The sequence below is a fragment of the Balaenoptera acutorostrata genome, chromosome 18 (genome assembly GCF_949987535.1).
Source record: "Balaenoptera acutorostrata chromosome 18, mBalAcu1.1, whole genome shotgun sequence".
Lineage (NCBI taxonomy): Eukaryota > Metazoa > Chordata > Mammalia > Artiodactyla > Balaenopteridae > Balaenoptera > Balaenoptera acutorostrata.
This window is the reverse complement of record NC_080081.1, coordinates 55,577,121-55,600,498: the sequence shown is the minus strand read 5'-3', so window position 1 is coordinate 55,600,498 and position 23,378 is coordinate 55,577,121. Positions and strand designations below refer to the sequence as shown.

The following is a 23,378-nucleotide window of genomic DNA, read 5'->3' as shown; positions in this document are numbered from 1 at the left end:
TGAAAAACTGATCCTAAAATTCAAATGGAAATAAAATAAATCTTTAATGGTCAAAAGAATATTAAAAAAAAAAAAAAGTAGGAAGATTCACACTTCCTAATTTCAAAATTTATCCCAAAGCTACAGTAATCAAGACAGTGTGATACTAGCCTAAGGACAGACATACAGATCAGTGGAACAGAAATGAGAGTCCAGAAATGAACCCTCACATTTATGATCAATTTATTTTCAACAAGGCTGTCAAGACTTTCAGTGGAAAAAAAAAAAACAAATGGTGCTGGGAAACTGGACAAACACATGCAAAAGAATGAAGCTGGGCTCCCACCTCACACCATATACAAAAATGAACGCAAAATGAATCAAAGACTTTAATGTAAGAACCAAAAGTATAAAACTCTTAGAAGTAAATATGTGTAAATCTTCATGACCCCGAATTTGGAAATAGGTTTCTTATATACAACACAAAAGCACAAGCAACACAAGGGAAAAAAGATAAAATGGGCTTCATCAAGACACTTTCAAGAAAGTGGAAAGACAATCCACAGAATGGTAGAAAATATTTCCAAATCATGTATCTGATAAGAAACTTGTACTTAGAATATATTTTAAAACTTACAACTAATAATGAAGAGACAAATAACCCAATTAAAAACTGGGTGAAGAACCTGAACTGACATTTCTCCAAGGAAGATATACAAATGGCCAACAAGCGCTTGAAATAATGCTCAAAATAATCAGTCATCAAGGAAATGCAAACGAAAACCACAAGGAGATACCACTTCACACCCACTAGGATGGCTATAATCAAATATCATATAATAACAAGTGGATTGTTGGTGAGGATGTATAGCAATCAGAATCCTTATACACTGCTTGTGGGAATGTAAAATGGTGAAGGTACTTTGGAAAAGAGTCTGACAGTTTTTTAAAAGTTTAAACATGGAGTTACCATTTGAACTAGCAATTCCACTCCCGGGTATATGCACCCAAGAGAAATGAAAATATGTGCATGCAAAAACTTGTACACAAATGTTCACAGCATTATTCATACCAAAAGGTACAAACAACCAAAATGTCCATCAACTGATAGATAAAATGTAGTATAGCCATACAATTGGACATTATTTGGACATAAAAGGGGATGAAGTACTCATGCTACCACACAGGTGAAAATATTTATGCTAAGTATAAGAAGCTAGAGAAAAAAAGGCCACATATTGTTTGATTCTGTTTGTATGAAATACTCAGAATAGGCAAATCCATAAACAGAAAGAAGACTAGTGGCTGCCTGATTGGGGGAGTGCGGCGGGCAGATATGAATGGGGTTTCTTTTTTGGGCGATGAAAATTTTCTAAAGTTACCGTGGTGATGGTTTCAAAACTCTGAATACACTAAAAATCAGTGAATTTGTAAACTTCAAATAGGTCAATTTTATTGTATGTGAACTGCATCTCAATAAAGCTATTAACAGAACAACAAAGATACTGGGGGTAAGCTGCTGACGTCTAAGTGGTAGAGGCCAAGGACACTGCCAAATATCCTGTGACGCACAGGACAGCCCCTAGAATTACGCAGCCCAACATGTTGGTGACGCAGTTCTTTGCTGTGGGGGGCTGTCCTGTGCACTGAAGAGTGTTCAGCAGCGTCCCTGGGCTACACCCACATTAGGTATCAGTAGCACACCCACCACGCTGACAACCACAACATCTCCAGACATTGCAGAATGTCCCCTGGGGGACAAAATTCCCTCCCCCGCCCCACCTTGAGAAGCACTGCTCAAGAGGAAGAGGACTTTCCAAACTGTTTCTAAAACAATAGGTGAACTTCCACAATAGAAATAAAGATCAGCAAATCTGGTTACATTAAATTTTGGCTTCTTTATGTTTAAAAAAAAAATCTCATTAGAAAAGCAAATGTAAGAAAAGAAAATACTTAACACTGCCTAATGCTGGTGAGGGCACAGTGAACCTTTCACACACTTTGGTAGTCGCAATACAAATTGATGTTTTCAAGAATAACAAAATGTTCATACCTTTTACCCATTAATTTATTCTGAGAATTTATGAGACAAAAAATCCTAAGTAAAGCTATGTGTACAAAGATATACTTTTTTAACTGCAAAAACTTTGAAAATCAAAGTTCAATTGGAGGTATGATTTTGATAAAAGACTATGCTGTCATTAAAAAGAAGATATTGAAGACTACATAACACATTAAGTGCTTGTGAAATTGCTGGGGGGAAAAAACCAAAATATTTATGGTCAAAATTCACAATTTAAAATGCTGGAGACATTTTTTAAATACTTTTTGACACTTGTACTATATCCTAAGCTAACTTCAAAAGATAATTTCATTTTCATGGTACCTGACATGGAGTATTCTTTAAGACTTGGAAGTTTACAAAACTATAATTGTTTATCAGCCTTAACTCTTTGAAATCCTTCGAGAGCTAAAATGCAGCCCTTAGCTAAAAACAGGACTCACTGCGGATTAGAAATACGCAAATTTTAAAATGCCCTCTTGAGTAATCACAAATATGTGACCAAAATGATTTGAGAAGGATTTCCCATACTTGTACATTTTTTCTCACTATACTAAGTTCTGACAACTTAAACTCAATTTTCTGCAGTTTAATTCAATTCTCAAAAACACATGGTAAACATTCCTGTTGCGTGCTCAAAAATTAACACTAAAGAGATGTCAGAGGTTCCCATATAGATGAATGCATTCTCACTGCCTTCTTTAAAAACACAATTTCCAAGCTTTAAAAAATAAAATACCAACAAATGCTTAACACCTTTAAGATGGTAATTTTCGATCAATATTGGAGGGATTTTTTTTTTTTAAGTCTATGCCTCTTATGAAAACTGAGAAAGCCAGTGAAAGCCCAGTGATAGCTTAAGAAATTCTGTAAGGAATTCTGTAAGGAACAAATTCTGTCTTCAGTACTTGCTGTAAGACAGTGTTACAAAAGCACTACTCTATTCTCATTCACATACATGTTCTTTATTATTTCCGACATTTTATCTCATCTTTCTTCTCTGTCACCCTTGCCTAAATGAGTAAGAGAAGAATTTTGGCAAATGCTAATTTAAATAACCTACAAAAATTACTGGTAGGCACTGCTACATGTTTTCATATGAATCCATCACTATCAAAGAAAACAACAGAAAAAAATTAATTGCAGAAAAAAATCGATAGCAGTACCACTGCAATCAAATAAAGCATACTACAGATATTAAATAATTGTAAGTTTTGTTTGTTTGTTTGTTTTAATGTAAATGACACTTTTTACTAGTCGGGTACTATAGGTCTCTTTCCCAAAGTGGGGATCTGCCCAGTTGGCAAGGAGACTGGGTGCACCAATGGTAGGAACAGAGTACAGAAGTTCTGTTAGCCATCCTCAGCCACTCCCCTCTAGATATTATCAGTTGTCCCTTTTAGTTTATGAAACCTGCTGCCAAAGGAAGAAAGTGTCAATCAGTTATACCTAACACTGACTTTTTTCAATATTTTATTATTCACAATTATTACTAATTTACAAATAATTATGGGTCAAAACTAAATAAACATGAAGTGATATAGGTTTAACTAAAAATATTTTAGCATTTCTAATAAAATCTTTTCCTTATCCACTAGTAACTTTCAAAAACTGATCACAGAAAAGAACACAAGATTTTAGACCTTAATAAATAAGAAGCAATGCTTGGAAATAGAAGTATAACTTATTTTCTATTAACTTTTAATTTTCTAATTATCTCTCTAATATAAAACCAAGTCTATTTCCTAATTTAAAAAAGCAGAAAGTGATTCTCTTCATTCGAAAACTAGTTAAAACTACATTAAAATGTAGCCTATTGGTTAAAACTAACAGCGCCAAATGACATTTTACTGTTGCAGTAACAATTTTCCATGCTCTAACTTTAAAAGCAAGCATAACAAATTAAAAAATCCACAGTCATACCATAAAATAATAGATAATTAATCATGAAATAGTTAAATATAGACCTCTGGTGACAATAGGTCAAACTTAAAATCCCACTAGACAAGTATACCCATTAAAAACAACAACCTTTATTTTAGTGCTTTTATAAACCCTTTACTTGGTAAATTTCAGATTGACATTTCCTTTGATACTACTTACAGTACATGCATACAATTTCAGTTCATCTATTATTAGATTAAGGTGCACACCATTACTAGAATAGAGAAAATGATTGAATCATAGCATATTATTTACATGGAAATCTTTCTATAATAATTAAGTTAGTAAGAAGACTACAATTGAATAAAGACCAAATTTTACCTTTTCTGTATTGTAATATAAAGATTTCAAAGTAGTAAACAAGGGTGGGCAGCCTTTACTGAAGTTAACCCTCAGGAACTTATCCATTAGTTCTCTAAATTTTTCACCTAGAAACAAAAGTGTACTTTGTTATACTTCGACTGATGCAAACAGTTCACAAAATTATTTCATAAATAAAAATAAAACTCCTTCAGAAACAATGATTCCCATATCCAATGTTTAAACCCAAAAAGTCAGTCAGCATTATTTGTTACCGCCAAAAAGCGTAACAACAAATATCTCGGTTCGGTTGGCAAGTGTATTTTCCCTAGATGTAGATTCAAAATATCTTCAAGGAACACTTCAAAAGATAGGTAAACAAAATGACTGTGCAGCTTTGAGGAAAAGTAACCTACTATCTACTCTGAATACAGTCCCGATAGGAAGTACCTTTCCTAACCTCACTGACCAGCAGAGGCTCAATCCTACTATCTCAATCCTACATCTCAGAAGGCACTCTGCAAACTATATAAGGATTCTACTGTAACCAGCACTATATTTAAGTAGCAGTCAAAATATCTTTTTAAACACTAACACGGTATTTACAAATGTTTTCTGAATCAACTAGTGATTTACTTCAACAGTCATTCATTCCACAATCATCTATCAGGCACCTACTATGTGCCAGGCATTGTTCCAGGTATCCAGGATATAGCGGTGATTAAAACAAAAAAAATTTTTTTAATTCTGCCCTCATGGAAATTATTAACATTCTAGTGGGTGAGACAGACAATAAGTAAAATAACATCCATAAGACATCAGACAGAGCCCTGAGGCATGCTAACATTAGAATTAAATAAATACCCTATTTGTAACATCAAGTAAATAAATCTCCTATTATTGCTAAACCCTTACCAAAAAGTTTCAGTGTCACTTTTTAAAAGCAGAAAAAATTGAAAAAAATTAATTTTAAATACAAAAGCTCTAACTTTTTGACAATAAGGGTTAATATGTAAGGACATGGATTTGCCCACTCAAAAGGAAAAAAAAAAAGATACATATATGTCATGAATGTTTTAAGCTAAAGTAAGACTACTGAAATGACCTTTCTTAAGGTTTCTTTATGTATCACATTTTACCAAAATACTCAACAACCCAAGTGGTTATTTTTATTTGTTCTGACTGACACTACTGAACAAAACATGCATACCCAACATATTACAGATGTCATAAAAATTAAGAGGAGAAATTTAAATTTTGAGTGAAAATTTTATCTAATATTTGTTACCTCAACTTACTAGGAAGACTGTTTTCAGATGATCTCTGATCTTTATAACAGAGTAGTGCTGGAAAGATTTGATCTCTAAAACTATTTTTGAATTTTAAGGAAGTAATCATGTATATTCAACCCAGAGTGGTATTTTGTGTTCCTTCGGTATACTCTGTATATAATCTTTTGAAAATCACAGATTATCAAGATTGCACAAAATTTCACTCTGGGTTAAATATACATCATTACTTCCTTAAAAATCAAAAAGTTTCAGAGATCAAATCTTTCCAGCACTTCCTCTGATATAAAGCAAAGGTTAACAGTATTGTGGCAGGCAGTCAGGGATGTTGTTGCTTACTTCGTGTGTGACACCGTCCACTAAAAACCTCAATTTCTCCACTGTAAGATGCCGGTAACAACACCAGCCTCAAGAGTACTCTTTCATGACTCACACAAGATGAAAAGTATATAGCGTAAGCACACAGTAACCACTCAATAAATGTTGTCTATCATTTACACCTTGACATCTGACAGCTATTGTATTTCTATAGTTAAGTTTCCACATTTGCTATCATCGACTGAGAAAACATGCATTTTACCTTCATGTCAGAGGCTACTCTGAACTCCCCTTCAACTTTCTCAATCTATTCAGATCATACTGGCAATTTTACTTAAAAGACAATGTACTCAGCTCTCAAGTATCCACTACATTGAAAGCCTCTTCTCCCATTAAACTTTTATTTCAACTGTGCAGCTAGCTATGATAAAGAATGAGGAAGGTCTTATATACTGATATAGGACTGAACTCCAGATACAGAGTTAAGTGAAAAGGAAAACAAGGTGCAGAACAATCTATGTTACTTTTGTACAAAAGGGGGAGGAAAAAGGAAAACTATACATAAACCCTCAAACACATACTTTTGCTTGTATATGCACAATGTATTTCTGGAAGAGTTAAACCATCTACGAGTAACAGTGGCTGTCTCTGGGGAAGTAAACTTGGTGGCCAGAGGACAGAGACACAGAAAAGACTTTTCAGTTAAAACCTGTTTTGCACCCTTTTATTCAGAACTGTATGAATGCACTGTCTAAACCAGAAGGCTACCCAGCTACTCAACTGCTCAGTCACACACTATATCCCAAAATTACTTACTATTTACCCATCTCAAAATTTTTTTCTTTACATATAAGAAAAACTGTTTCACAAAAATAAATAACCTCCCTTCTTCCTAACTATTTTAAAATAATTCTTTAGTACCCCCATAGTCTTTCCTTTAGGGGGGGAAAAAAAAGCTATCAATCATTATGTGCCTGACTCAGCCATAAAAAGGAACGAAATTGGGTCATTTGTAGAGACATGGATGGATCTAGAGACTATCCTACAGAGTGAAGTAAGTCAGAAAGGAAAAAACAAATATCGTATATTAATGCATATATGTGGAACCTAGAAAAATGGTACAGATGAACCGGTCTGCAGGGCAGAAATAGAGACACAGATGTAGAGAACAAACATATGGACACCAAGGGGGGAAGTGGGGAGGGGCTGGTGGTGGTGGGATGAACTGGGAGATTGGGATTAACATATATACACTAATATGTATAAAATGCATAACTGATAAGAACCTGCTGTATAAAAAAATAAATAAAATTCTAAAATTAAAAAAAAAATCATTATGTGCCTGTTTAGCACTGCAGCTTGTAAAACAAGTTATCTGACTACAGAGATGCTATGCTAATTCTTCACTAAATGTAGTACAGATTCACATAAAAATTGATATCCCAAAAACCACCACTAAAATAATGAACATAAACAGCAAGATCAGACTGTATCCGATAACCTGGGAATTTACTCTAAATAATGGTGCATGTTCTCACTACAAAAAAGAAATGATAATCATGTGACCTAATGGAGGTGTTAGCTAACACTACAGTGATAATAATATTGGAATATATAAATGTATCAATCAATACATCGTACACCTTAAACTTAAACATTGTATGTCAACTATATCTCAATAAAAAATAAAAACAATCCAATGAAACAAAAATAAAATAGGAGCAAAATGTGATTAGCATTCTCGTTTAATACTCTGGATTATCTCCTTCCCTCTTCTCCCTCCTTGGCCAGTGAAGACTAATAGATCACGATGAATTAAACTAGTTATTTTGAAAATTACTGTTTTCACAGCACTTAATATTTCAGGCTGTTGCAGAATCTCCCCAGGACTTTGGCTGTTCACTAATCTGTAGGCAATAAACCTTTTTATCTAAAAACCAGTAAGCCTTTTTCAAAACTTGCATTCTCAAATTCCATCATGTTTCTTGAAAAAGATCTTATTGCCTTTGATAATGCTAAGATACCTTTCTTATTACACATAAAAATATTTCTAAACAGGCAAAAAAACTTCATGAAGTATTCAGCTGTTGCAAAGGTACAATTAAGTAGTTGCACAATTTTATATATGGTCCCCAGAGCTTTGTAAATACATGTATGTTAGAACCTCAAATGATGCTGACCTTGAAGCCCAAGCCATCAAGACCCCTCATCTGAGGTCTAGCTTGTAAAAAGATCCTTTTAGCATTTCAAAGACAATGTCCTAGAGGGTCCAGAATGATTCCACTTTAACCTAAATCACACTTCACATTCAACAACTGGCTCCAGATTATCTTTCAGTAACAATATACTTCCTACCTTATACACAAAAGGCCACCTATGGTATGATTCTAATTATACAAAATGTCCAAAACCAGCAAGTCCACAGGTACAGAAAGTTAGGTTAGTGGTTGTCTGGTTCAGGGGTTGGGGGCTGGGAGTGACTGCTAATGGACATGAGTTTTCTTTTTGGAGTGACGAAAATTTCCTGAAACCTAGGAGTGATGATGGTTGTGCAACTCCCTGAGCACATTAAAACACGGAGTTGCACACTTTAAAAAGTGAATTTTATGGTATATGAGTTATATTTCAACAGGCTGTTATTTTTTTTAAAAGGAGATACAGAAATGTGAGCTCGAGCGTCTTCCAGAAAATGCTTTTACTAGGGAAATGTTCCTCTCTGCACAGTACATCCCACCTTGGAAATTCACAACTCATATACTGAAAGTTCTAGGAAGTCCTGCAGAAGCCTGATTGTTGTGTTTAACCAAAAGTTTCCCAAACTCATGTGACTGAAGAACATCTCAGTACAAGGCGTCCTCCCCACCAAGCCTATTCACATCCACTGGGACTTAATGTTCCCTGGAAAACATTAGGAAATCTGCCTACTTCACAAAGCCGAAACAAAACAGGGAGGATCAGAATACTATTCATCATTTACATAAATGAAAGGCACTATTTATTTATTTTTGAATAAATTTGTATCTACTGTCTAATCCAATACACTTCTAAGAGGTATTTCATGTATTTTTAAAGTCAGTCAAATAAAAAGCTTTTAATTTCCATTAATCTTTTGATAAAAAGAAAATAACACAATTACTTAAACAAATATTTCCATTGTAAATGAGAATTCATTAGAAAGTATACTCCCCCCCTCGCCCCATGCCTAGAATAGAGATTTTTAAGTTACACTAGCATTCTAGGGTCTGACTTGTATCAAAAGACATGCCAGAAGTCCCAATAAATAATTCATAATATATAGCACTTACAACTAAAAATAAAAGATGACTTTAAGAAAAAGGCACAATTTTGCATAAAATCATCAACAAAGTCATTAACTGAAGAGCTAATATACTCTTTACCTCCTATAAGCTCAATAGCAAATGAGTTCAGCTACATGCTACAACTCAGGTCAAGGTCATGAATATACTATTGTTCAAACAGAAGCAAATCATAGAATACATACCACAGTGCTCCAATTTACATAAAGTACAAATGCAGGGTTTTGTTTTTACTTCTAGGGATACAAAATACATGGAGCTCTACAAAAACAATAGCATGATAAAAGGCAAATTTCAAGAATACAATCAACTCTGAGGAGAGAGGGCCTTTGCACAGCATTGGTGATATTCTTTAACACTGTGGTGGGCACAAAGAGCTCACAACTCTTTCTTTGAATTTATGTCCTAAAAGGAAGATCTAGAATGTCAAAACTTCTACCACTTAAATCACAATACCTCGCATATAATTTGTCATCAATTCTAAGGAATTTAATTTACCTTCTAAATACGCTGTTTACTTTTTAAAGTCACATAAGAAAAACAATTTTATATAAATAACTTCTGACACTTAAAACCAACATAAAGCTAACAACGTAAATACTCTTAACAACATATGCATAACAAATAAATAACTGATCTCGCCCACCCCCAAGACTGGTGTAGATGTAAACTCTATTCCAGAAACAAGCTTTTAAAATGTGAATGGTGTTGAGTAATTTCAACAAGTAATTATTAGTGTTACAAAAGATATCCTAATATTACCTGGGACAAGATTCAAAGGTAATCTTCTAGGTGAAATTGCTCTGGGGTGCTGCTTACTAATTTCTTCATAAATTTGAAGCCTCTCTTCTAAAGTGCCTATTATCAGTAAATATGCGTCAGATTCAAAGCATCAAAACTTTTATCTATGATAAAATGCTAATAAACTTTAAAAATTATGTTATAAATTAAAAATCACATTATCAGTATTAAAGCTGCTCTCAATTTTTGTAAGAATGACATTAAAAACTCTGTGGCAATGAAATAATCACTAAATCACCATTTTAAACCCAAAGTCCAGAGAAAACCAAAATTTCACCACAACAGAGTCTACATCCAACTCTAATCATATACACACAAGACAGACTCAAGATACACTGCACTTCTCTGATATTCCTGCATGCACAACCCACGAAAAAGAAAATGTTCCTTATAACGTATCTTACATAAATCCTCTACCCCAATATAACCCACATAAACCCAACAAAGTCTGTAACGCCTATTGATAGGCTTAAAGAAGCAATAGTTTTAGGGTCATGAATGCAATATTTTAAAAGATGAACTAAGTTGCTAAGGAGGTTTGACACTTAAAATCTTCAGTGAAACTCTATTACAAAGAACTCCATTAGCTCATATCCCTGTCCAGGTACCAAAAAAAAGAACCCCATTAGAACAGACTTTTAAAGTGGCAATTACTTCTCCCAAAGATTATGATATAAAATATACTTCTAAAAGAAAGTTGTATCTTCCCTGTCAAGACCAACCTAATTTTATAGTACTAAATACAGGATCTATACGTAAACTACAGTAACAATCTGCAGAATCGGATCTAGGTCTAGTTTATTATTCTAAAATAATATCCTGCATAATTTACAAAGAGAGATCACATGCATTATTTTACATAAGCAATAAGATAATTTACAGCAGAATTTTTAAGAAAAAGCAAACCCATTTTTAAACTATAAGGTTCTAGGTGGATTTTAATTCAGACCACAGAAATATAATTATTATAAAAATAACCCTTGGTGCTAGCAATCAAGCCACAGTAAATGTAGTGTTCAGTATCAAGATTATAAACACAGCACTTTAAAAAGTAAAGTCCGATTTTGTTTAGACTCCTTCCTTCCCCCAATAATACATTCTGGAGCTCCAATGTGGTTTAATTTTAAAAACTGGGATATGTGAAAAATTATTTTCACGTTCTGTTAATGATTTGGAGACTTCATGAAATATTAAGGACCCTTATACTAAAATTTACAAGAAGCCTATTGCATATTTTTAAAAAGCAGTTCTCATATTTACACCTAATCTTAGAGAATGAGACAAACTATGAGTATAAAAAACATTTTCCCACTACCAGATAAAACAAGTCTTATAAATGTAGTTACACTGAGACAAAAACCAAACCATTTCAATGCCCCATTTGAAGTCACAAGTTGGAGCTCCAGAACCTACCATGGGGGAGAAAAGGTCCTAAGGAACCTAAAAAAAAGAATTCGTTTTATAATCAATATATTTTATAGTAAGCATGGATCCTGATATATGGAACATATTACATTCATTTTACTAAAGCAGTTAAGGGATTAACATGCCAGTAACTGGTAGTTTAAAGAAAAATCAGTTATCTCACATTTCCAACCTGCAGACACATGACTTTTGTCCTGTTTTTTTTTTTAAAAGACAGACTACTGATCTAATCAATATTTTAATTTTCATTATTTTCTTAAAAACAATTATTTAAGGAACTTTTTAAATAATTTGTGATATTAAATTTTAAATACACACAGAAAACCTGGATTCATGTATACAAGTGATTAAGATACAACAAATAAATTTTTCTCATAGCTCTTCCTACTATTAATGAATATGGGTAGCTACCTACTTACCATACTTTTTAAATTTAAAAATTCTGCTGTTTCAACACCTTCGAGTTTCATAATTATTTCATATTAGTTTCATAATTATTTCAGCCATATACTTACTTACCCATGACTAAATATGATTTTAGCAATATTAACTGCTCCTAAAGATATTTAATTATGAGAATATTAGGGAAAATTTAGAATAATATTCTAGATTTCTGAAAAGAGTCAAGGTAATCAAATTTCAAAAGAAGATGTATACAATTTATTCTACACAAATTAGCCTAGTTTGAAAGTAAAAGAATTGTTTTTATGCTGATGCTATATACAACATACTCTCAGCAACATTTCTTTGGCCCGATTCTTATTCTTAGAGATTGACACTAACAGTCCTCTTATTCTTTAAAAATACTAAACAATTATGACATTTCCCAGAAGGGGAATGCCCATTTTCTTCCCCACCACTCTAGTTAGTGTAAATTAGTAACATTTTAATGGATCAAGAAACCTAAAATAATCTGTAAGCATTTATCACTTAAATATAAAAATATCTGAATTCATCTTCACTCCCATGTTTAACCTGTAATTTTCCTAAATGGAAACATGAATGCTAAAACTAAAAATATGCATCCTCAAATATTCTTACAACTTTATATTTTACTATACTTCAAACACTAGCTGAGGGCTTCCCTGGTGGCACAGTGGTTGAGAATCTGCCTGCCAATGCAGGGGACACGGGTTCGAGCCCTGGTCCGGGAAGATCCCACATGCCGCGGAGCAACTAAGCCCGTGCATCACAACTACTAAGCCTGCACTCTAGAGCCCACGAGCCACAACTACTGAAGCCCGCACGCCTAGAGTCTGTGCTCCGCAACAAGAGAAGCCCCTGCTCACCACAACTAGAGAAAAAGCCCACGCGCAGCAATGAAGACCCAACACAGCCAAAAATAAATAAATAAATTAAAAAAAAAAAAAACACTAGCTAAGAGAAGGTAGGAGAAAAATCATTACATACTAAGTTGTAGAGCTTTTTCCAAGCCTTCATAATAACACCAATTTTCTGCATTCCGATCAATCAAGTTTTTGAATACTTCGCTCGCTTCTTTTAATCGTCCCAATTTCAACAGCATTTCCCCTAAAATTAAGTTTAAATGTCACATTCATTTTGCTTAAACATTAAATACCTTTCTAATCCCAGAGATTTCACTAAGCATTATTAGTATAATAGATGTTTATGAAAGACAACTGTACGGTGCTTCCCTTTAGGGCTTGTTGCAGTTTAAATAACTAAACATAGATTAATTCACAGCTTGTCTTCAGAAATGAACCTTCATTTACACATTCTATTATACTAACATTCATTTTTGGCTCCCTCCCACACCATATATATGATATTAACTTGTTAGTAAAAAATCTTTGTATTATGCACATTTTTGTACATCCTTTAAAGTAACTAAAGTTACCTTATATATAGATTGGTAAATAATTCTAATGAAATATCCCTGCCTTCCTACTGCAAGATTTTTAATGTACTTTTCCTAATCAATTCTTATGTTAAACAATTCTCCATTCAATTCTCTTACTGTCCTTTCCAGGTCACTAAAACTGGAGAAGTTTAACTCACAAAACAATAACACTAAATACCACTTCACAGCAAGAAACTACACAAACCATGTTTACATGTGGGTCACCTCTAAGACTCAACTTCTTTTACTAAGCCATACAAATTGAAAGTGGGCATGGGAAATAAGAATCTAAATTTCTCAGATAGGGACTTCCCTGGCGGTCCAGTGGTTAAGACTCCATACTTCCACTGCAGGGGGCGCGGGTTCAATCCCTTGTTGGGGAACTAAGATCCTGCAAGCCGCACGGCGCAGCCAAAATAAATAAATAACGAACTTCTCAGATAAGATGGAAAGCACACCTAATCAAGATAAAAGGCAGAATCTCAAAAAATATATCTCAACTTTCTATCCCTAAGCTTTCCCATTCCCTACAGAATCTGTTTCAGACAACCCTTTGAAATGTCTTCAGTCATACATACTATTTCAGCTTTCATCATCATCATATTACAGTAATTATTATATATATCATTTTACTATTTATTTTATTATATTGTATATTACTCAAGCTCTACAGTAAGACCAACAAGGTGTAACTACCAGTTTTACCACTTTCTAGCTCTATGACTTTGAATAACTTACAAAACTTCCAATTTCCATTTCCTTACCTGCAAAATATCAACTACATCAGTCCGTTTTTACGATAATCAACTGAAATAATGTACTTAAAATGGTCAGCACACTACTTGGTACAAAGTGAACACACATAAACATTTACTAGTTAAAACCATAAACAGTATGTTAAACTATACTTGAATTCAAAAAATAATAAAAGGAGAAAAAAAGAACTATGATCGTGCCCCATTCCTCCACAAGAGTAGAGGATAGCAGTTAAAAGGACTCATGAAAAGACATGAAAGAACCTTAAATGCATATTGCTAAGTGAAAGAAGCCAATCTGAAAAGGCTACATACTGTATGCCTCCACCTCTAATACATTCTGTAAAAAGCACAACTATGGAGACAGTAAAAGGATTACTGGTTGCCAAGGGTTGGGGGTAAGGAGAAACAGGCAGAGCAGAGGATTTTTAGGGCAGTGAAACTACTCTGTATGATACTACAATGGTAGTATGTAAAATGTCATCATACATTTTTTAAAACCTAGAGGGTATACAACACCAAGAGTGAACCCAAATGTAAACTACAGGCTTGGGGGGAGGGGGGTTGTGGGTAAGAGGAATTGTGCATGCGCAGGGACAGAGGGTATATAGGAAATCTTTGTACCTTCCACTCAGTTTTGCTGTGAACCTAGAACTGCTCTAAAAAATAAAGTCTATTTAAATTAAAAAAAAAAAAAAAAAGGAAAGGCTCTGAAGTCAGAAAGATATTTTTAGAAATTAACTCTACCTCCTGAAAGGCTGGGGGCAACTTGGGCAAGTCCTTAACCTCTCTTAGTTTCTTCAAATATAAAAAGGGACAATAAGTAATACCCATGTTAGAGGTGCTAAAAAATTAAGTGAAATTAAGCAGTTTAAGCAATTACCATACTGTGAAACACAGAAGAGTAAATAAACCTTAGCTAGTATTTTTAAGCTTTAGAAGTCCTGCAACTACATGAGATTTTAGTTTTAAACTAATTATTTATTTAGATGGACATTCTATTTAATACGGTCTTGCTCAGGAAATGGGTAATTGATGAGCAAAGCTATGTATAAAAAAGAAAATTTGTTTGACTTTGTTGAAAAACATTCTTAACAAACTATTTCTCAGAATCCTGTCTTCTTAATTAGCCCATAATGAAAATAAATGAATCTTGCTTTCATGAGGATCCCAAGTGTCATTTACTCTTCTCATTTTACTATATATGGAGATAAATACTGGGGGAGGGGGTTGAATATGAAGGCAGTATAACATACTGCTTAAGAAAATGGAATCTGGAGTCAAAATCCCTGCACCCAAATCCAGCACTACCCAGATTACTTAGCTGGGTGACTCTGGGCAAGTCACTTACCTCTCTGTTCCTCAGTTCCTGATCTCTAAAATGGATGTAACAACTACATCATAGGGTTGTTATGAAAAGTACATTAATTTTATTATTAAGCCATTACATTAATTAATAATGGTTTAATAATAAAGTGTTTAGAACATTGCCTGATATATAGTAAGTCTCATTTAAGTGTTCGGACAAGGTTTTATTCTTTTCTTTAATTGAGGCCAATAAAAAAGAAAAAGCAGTTCAACTTACCTTTAATTTCTTCCACCAAAAGTTTATCACATATCTGTTTCTCATATGTTTCTATATGTTCCAAAGATTCCTGAAATAGATCTGCCTCCCTCATCACTTGATTCTGGTACAGTATCAGTTCACTATATTCATAGTCTATTTTGTTGGGAGGAACCTGAAAAAAATAACCAAATTATCTTACTTATATAATAATATAAAGCAGTTACAGATCTTTAATTTAATTGCTTTCTCAGGACAGTCAGTCACACAGACTTTAAAGAGCAACCCACAGGGCTTCCCTGGTGGCGCAGTGGTTGAGAATCTGCCTGCCAATGCAGGGGACACGGGTTCGAGCCCTGGTCTGGGAAGATCCCACATGCTGCAGAGCAGCTGGGCCCGTGAGCCACAATTGCTGAGCCTGCGCGTCTGGAGCCTGTGCTCCGCAACGAGAGAGGCCGTGACAGTGAGAGGCCCGCGCACCGCGATGAAGAGTGGCCCCCGCTTGCCACAACTAGAGAAAGCCCTCGCACAGAAACGAAGACCCAACACAGCCATAAATAAATAAATTAATTAATTAATAAAAAAAAAAAAAAAAAAAAAAAAGCAACCCACAAGCAGTTACAAATAGAAGAGTGATTAACAGCAAAGAAGATTAATATATTCTTTAACACAAATAAAGGAGTGGGGACTTCTGCCTACAGCAAAGTGAAGAGGTTAGCAAATCCTATTACCAAAGGAAAGTATAAAAATGATTAAAATCCTAAAGAATCTTCCAAAAAAAACTACTAGAACCCATAAAGGAGTTTAGCAAGGTGACAGAATACAAGATCAATATATGAAAATCAATTATACTTCTATATACTAGGAATGAACAACCTGAAAATGAAATTAAAATAATTTTCAAAATAGCATCAAAATGAAAAAAACATTCAGGAATAAATTTAAGAAACAAGACCCATATACCAAAGAATACTCAATCTTTTTTTGACTCTATATTTATTCTCCCCAAATTGATCTAAAAATTCAATGCAATCCCTATCAAACTCTCAGCAAGCTTTCAGAAACTGATAAGCTGATGCTAAAATTCAAATGGAAATAAAAGGAACCCTGCATGGACAAAAGAATCTTAAAAAGAAAAACAAAGTAAGAAGACATGTACTTCAAATGTCAAACATCCTTTAAAGTTACAGTAATCAAGACAGTGTGGTTGGTACTGGCATAAGGATACACATATAGATCAATGGAACAGAATACAAGGTTCAGAAATTCGCCCTTATAATCTGGTCAACCAATGTGCAACAGATGTGCCAAGACAATTCAACAGGGACAGGTTAGTCTTCTCAACAAATGATGGTGGGACAATTTAATATCCATATGCAAAAACCTTAGACACATACTTCATACCATTTACAAAAATTAACTCAAAATGGATCACAGACCTAAATGTGAGCGCTAAAACGATAAAAGAAACCTTAGAAGAATAGGAGAAAATCTTTGTGACCCTTTGCATAGAAGAAAAAACAGGTAAATTGGACTTCAACAAAATTATAAACTTTCCTCTTCAAAAGACACCATTAATAACATAAAAATACAAGTTACAGACTAGGAGAAAATATTTGCAAATGATCTATTTGATAAGGAACTTGTATTGAGAATATTCAAGAAACTCTTACAACTCAGCTGTAAGACAAATAACCCAACTAAAAAATGGGCACAAGAGTTGAATAGACATTTCATCAAAGAAGAAATATAAATGGCTAATAAGAACATGATAAAATGCTCAATAGCATTAGTTGTTAGAAAAATGCAGAGAAACAACTAAAACAGATACTACTACATATCCACTAAGATGGTTATCATCAAAAAATTGGACAGTTAACAGGTGTGGGGATGGGTAGAAACTGGAATTCTCACACATTGCTAGTAGGAATGTAAAATGGTTCAGCCACATAGGAAGACAACTGGGCAGTTTATTAAAAAGTTAAATATATACTTACCATATAACCAAGTAATTTCATTCCTAGGTATCTACCCAAAAGAAATAAAAACATATGTCCACACAAAAACTTATGCACAAATGTTCACAGCAGCATTATTCATAACAACTAAAACTAAAAACAATATATATGTCCATCAATTAATGAATGGATAAACAAAGTGTTATCCATAGACCACAGTGTATCCATATAATGATGAAACAGTATTCAGCATTAAAAGGAATGAACCACTAATACATGCTCTAATACAGGTGAATCTCAAAAGCATTCTGAATAAAAGAATTCAGAGAGAAAACACTGCATTTGATTGCCTTTATTCGAAGTTTCCAAAAAGGGCAAATCTATAGACAAAAAGCAGATCAGTGGTTGGCTGGGGATGAGTGGAAACTGACAAATGGGCACAAAAGAACTTTTTGGGGGTGACGAAACATTCTAAAACTGGACTGTGGTAATGACTACATGACTATAAATTTACAAAAAAAAATCTTTGAGATGTACAACTAAAATGGGCAAATTTTATGGCATGTATTATACCTCAAAAAAGCCTTATACCTCTTAATTATACTTATTATTACAAAAAATGAGAAAATTCCACACACCTAATTTTAACCATCAAATTGCAATAACACTGTATTTAAGATGAAAGAGTGTTTATCAAACCCCAGTGAATATGGTACAGTACACCCTCTTATGGTAAGGACTTGATTCCTGGATAAAGACAAAGAACTAGTCTCAATACAGAATTCTCTAGTTCGCAGTAAAAAGCTAAGAATCTAAGTAAACATGATGAACTTACCACACTCCCTTATGAGAATAAAAATAATAGAGGATTTAAAAATATATTAACCTATGAAAATAGAACATACAAGATTTCAACAAACTTCTGGGAAATGGAAAGCAAATGAAGAATAAGGGATGAAGTAAAACAGAAGAAGCTAAAGCCTAGAGTAGCTATACAGAGGAAATCTTTAAGGAGGGTGGCTATCTGCCCTGGAAAACACCAAACAGGGTCAGGATTCTGAAATGACAAGTAAACAGAGGGTGCGGGAATGAGAAATGGGGCTCAAGATTAAAGGATTAACTGAAAGGCTGACCCTGACCCCATTTCCATCAACTCAGCAGCCAAATCCTTGTTTAAAATATTACCCTGTAACCAGGCATCCATCCCACTCAAAGAGTCAAGAGCTCTTCTTCAAAGAAAGCAGATAGTCCCAGAGAACTGGATGCTAAGGTGGGGGGGGGGGGGGGGAGGGGGGAGATATTCACTGCAGCATTATTCACAATAGTCAAGATATGGAAACAACCTAAGTGTCCATCAACAAATGAATGGATAAAGATGTGATATATATATACAACAGAATAATATTCAGCCATGAAAAACAAGGAATTCCTGCCATTTGCTGGCTTAAGACACAAAAGTATAAGTATATTCCCTAACGTTATAAAGGTAACACTTAAAGAACCAGAAATATTCATGCAACTATTATCAGGAGAAAGGGGAAGAGACGGTGAGGCGACATAAAAGAACTATATACTACTCTATTGTAGCAAAAACCATAGAGAATGCCTAAAATACATATAAAAAGTTGAACGTGCATTATTTAGACGTATGGCAGGCTGTGTTCTTCCATGTCTTCTCTGAACTAGACTCTGGATAGCAAGGCAGGGACAGAAAGGTAGAATAGGGGACTGTTATCATGTGTACCCTGCAACGAGAATTACTGGATAAATGAAGAGAAAAAAAAGTCTACCACTCTAGCAGGTAAAATTAGTTTGGCTATCATTCTAAAAAAACAGTACCTTGCTTTTACGGTAATGTGTCAAAAGAAAAAGTTTTCATCAGGAAAATACAAAGAGGATGATGTCAGGAAAACCGGCAGAGTAAATTAAGAACTCCAAAACTTCACCTCTCCAAAAGAGCGAGGGAAGAACTGGCAAAAACTGTCAGACTCACCTTTTTCAGAACTCTGGAAATTAACCAAAGGCTTACAGCACACCTGGGGAGCATTTATTGAAGAAAACAGCTAGATCTTGGTAAGACCAGTGAGTTTTGTGTCATTTTAACTTGCCCTAATCCTATCCAGTGCTCTCCAGCTACACAGTAGCCTTGAAAAATAAGCTTGTATTCCCAGAGCAGCTTGACAGCCACCAGTGAGAACAATAAAGCTGGAGCTCTTTCAAAGCCTCATTCCCGAAGAACTGTAATTAACTGACCTATCTGTTGGTTCACTGCAAGCCTCCAAGTACAAGCCTAACTCAGAGCTTGCCCAGAGCAAAAAAGCACTGGGGGGAAGGGAAGGGCCAAAAGTGCTTACTAAAAGTGATTACAGGCATGTGTTTTACCTTTATAGTGCCTGAAAGACAGCTAACAGTCAGGGCAAACAACAGACTAAACAAAAACCTTAAAGTAAAAGCTGGGAAATGTGATGTCCATAGGGGCTTTGAAAAGTCACACACATGTACAGAGTTACGCATATGTTCAAGAAAGACCTGAGAAAGCCCTAAACTCTCACCTCTTGCTGACCTTGAGACTCTGACCTTTCACCTTAAGAGGCGAAAGCTAAGGTAGAGTTGTAAACTACCTGGCTGAGTGCTAAAGCATACATACACCAACACACCCACAGAGAAATTTAACAAAACTACAAGTTGGCTCTTTGACAAGATCTACAAAATTGACAAACCTTTAGCTGGAATGACCAAGAAAGAAAGAGAGAAGACTACTAAAATTGAGACTAAAAGCAGGGACATTACCACAAACCCTACAAAAATAAAAAGGATTATAAAGGACTATTACGAAAAGTTGCATGCCAACAAATTAGATTACCTAGATGAAATGGACCAATATTTACATAAGAACTAACACCATGCATCACAAACTCTTTCAAAAGAGGGAACACTTCCCAACTCATGCCATGAGGCCAGACACAGACATCAAAAGAAAAGTACAGATAATATCTCTTATTCCAATATCCCTCACTAATAGTCAAAGAGACACAAGTTAAAAGAATAATGAGGGAATTCCCTGGTGGTCCAGTGGTTAGGACTTGGAACTTTCACTGCTGAGGGCCCAGGTTCAATCTCTGGTCAGGGAACTAAGATCCCGCAAGCCATGCAGCACAGCCAAAAAATAAATAAATAAATAAAAATTTAAAAAAAAAAATAATGAGATAAACTTCTTCACATCCAGAAGAATGGAAAAAATAATAAAGCTGACATCAAGTGTCAGTAAGGATATAGGCAAACAATAACCATAGAACCTTGCTAGCGGGCATGTAAATTAGTACAGGTGCTTCAAATTAGTAAAACTAAACACACAGAGCCACAACTCTGCAATTCCAGTTTTAGGTATAAACTGAAGAGGAACTCACAAATGTGGCTAATGAAACAGCAGACAAGAATATTCACTGCAGCACTAATTTTTAATACAGACAAAGTAGAGTAGATTAACTTTAGCTTATTTATATAACAGAACACCAAACAGCAGTTTAAAACGGATAAACTAGTCAACATGTATCAACACAGATATATCTCAAGAAATGTTGAATTTTAAAAACTACATGTCATTCATGTAAAATTTTAAATATACAAAATACTAGTTCGTAACTTTCATGGACTTACTTAAACATAATGTAAACATGACTAGAAATGATCTATACCAATTTCAGAATAGTGGCTACCTCTAGGGAGGGATGTGGGAGGACTTCAGCTGTTTCTGTAACATTTCTTTATAAAATAATTATATCTGGAGCAATTACGGCAAAATGTTAACATCTTTTTAATTTCTCTTGTGATACACAGTATATTTTTTGTATTTTTCTATTTTACATACATATTAAAATGTATTTATTAACATATTTATATAAAATATAAAGCAATATATATTAGAGAAACAATTCCCATAGTCACAAAACTATTTTCATTTTCATGTATTCTTTTCTTTATTCATTTGAATATTGCTGAAATTATAGTATACAAAAATCTTTATATTATTTATTTTGTATTAAGAATTCTTTGTTTCGGGCTTCCCTGGTGGCGCAGTGGTTGAGAATCTGCCTGCCAATGCAGGGCACACGGGTTCGAGCCCTGGTCTGGGAAGATCCCATATGCCGCGGAGCAACTAGGCCCGTGAACCACAATTACCGAGCCTGCACGTCTGGAGCCTGTGCTCCGCAACAAGAGAGGCCGCGATAATGAGAGGCCCGCGCACTGCGATGAAGAGTGGCCCCCACTTGCCGCAACTAGAGAAAGCCCTGGCACAGAAACGAAGACCCAACACAGCCATAAATAATAAATTAATTAATTAAAAAAAAAAAAAAGAATTCTTTGTTTTAACTTCTTCCAATTATTTCAAAAATTTTTCAAGTTCTTCCATAGGTCTGAAAGATTAATTCATGCTTGGGGGTGGAGGCAGTATAGAAGTTAACTATTTTAGTTTATGAAGGCAGAAGAAAATGTTAAAATGCAGTTCTTACTTGCTGAGTTTGTCTAAATTCTTCCAATAGTTTTAGTGCCATATCATAATCTTTCAGTAAGTGGTATGCAATAGCATATCCAATCCAGGATGCACGTTGTGTTGGGCGCAACTGAAGAAGCTGATATCTCGTCTCCTTTAAAAAAAAAAATTTCTTTAAAATTTTTTTCACTTTCTTAAGTTTCTCTAAAATATAATTCATCACAGAGTTTTAAGAAAAAATACCTTTAATTCCTTTCTAATGAATTCAACGAACAAACATCTCTGAACTCCAAAATAAAACAGAAATACTTTTTATGTTCCTGATCTAAACTTAAGTTCTAGAATACCCTGTAATGTAATGTCCTTGGGGTCAATGTTTTTAGACTGCCTTATAAAATTACCTTTATATAATGAGAATTTCTTCTGGTAACTAAACATCTCAGAAGAGAGACTAAGATAGCTTTTTATGAAACTAGAGTTTACTGTTTATAATATTGTTATATGAAATCACAACATATTGTACGTTATTATAATAGGCCCCAGAGATAGGACGGACACAGCCAGGGAAAACACTCAAACATCTGACTGGACTTTTCTAGCAGAAACACCACTGCTGCTGCTCTAAGACAGTTCAATATCTACAACATTAGGGAGAAAACACCAGAAATTCCACCATGGCTGCTCCAGAAGAATCAAGATACCTTCAGACCAGCAGAAAATCTAACCTCCCTACACAGCTCCTCATAGCTCATATCTGCCTCCAACTTTTAGGCAAGTGCAACTTTGCTTGGCCGAACATGGTCTCATGAAGAACACTAGCTGCAATGAGTTTTGAAAATGTAATGTTTAGCTTCTGTGACTCTGTTGTTGGAATGGGTGCCGTCCTTCCACGCTACATGCCACAAGGAGAACCATGATCAGATCTTTTTTAAAAAAAAGATATCTTCAACAAAACAACTTAGACAATATCACTCCTCTACATTCATGTGTAAATGTCTGCTCCTTTTAGGCATATGGCATTAAGCTCTACCAGTGTATCACCCTTACTTTCACTGTTGCTTCTCTGTCACTCCCCCACTTCATTAAAGTCTGACTCAGTTTTCATCTCTCTACCAAATTCTGCCATTATTCTGGGCAAATGCAACACTGTGGATCACCTATCCAATAACCTATCTTCTTAGATCCACGATTTCCTCATCTACAATGATCTCTACCCCACTTCAGGGACCCACTTCCACCACCACACCCTAGACCTTACTGCCACCCAGAAATCATAAATTCAGATACTCACTCTGGCTACAGCTCCTATGCTG

At 34.6% G+C, this 23,378-nt stretch overlaps 1 protein-coding gene across 8 annotated transcripts in view; it reads right to left on the bottom strand.

Moving 5' to 3' along the window:
• The window catches only part of NAA16 (N-alpha-acetyltransferase 16, NatA auxiliary subunit), a 68,647-nt gene that overhangs the window by 36,301 nt on the left and 8,968 nt on the right, over positions 1-23,378 (bottom strand). For 4 of the 8 annotated variants that reach the window (XR_003623802.2, XM_007186788.2, XM_007186789.2 and 1 more), the window contains exons 5-9: positions 22,085-22,219; positions 15,637-15,790; positions 12,846-12,965; positions 9,972-10,067; positions 4,307-4,413 (exon numbers count right to left, since the gene is read on the bottom strand). Coding sequence is in view for 7 of the 8 variants with exons in the window: in XM_007186788.2 (XP_007186850.1) it covers positions 4,307-4,413; positions 9,972-10,067; positions 12,846-12,965; positions 15,637-15,790; positions 22,085-22,219 (612 nt within the window). In the remaining variant the exon portion in view is untranslated. Of the gene's footprint in view, positions 1-4,306; positions 4,414-9,971; positions 10,068-12,845; positions 12,966-15,636; positions 15,791-17,612; positions 17,644-22,084; positions 22,220-23,378 lie in introns of those variants that run through there. The other 4 variants (XM_007186793.2, XM_007186790.2, XM_007186795.2 and 1 more) reach the window with 4 other exon arrangements.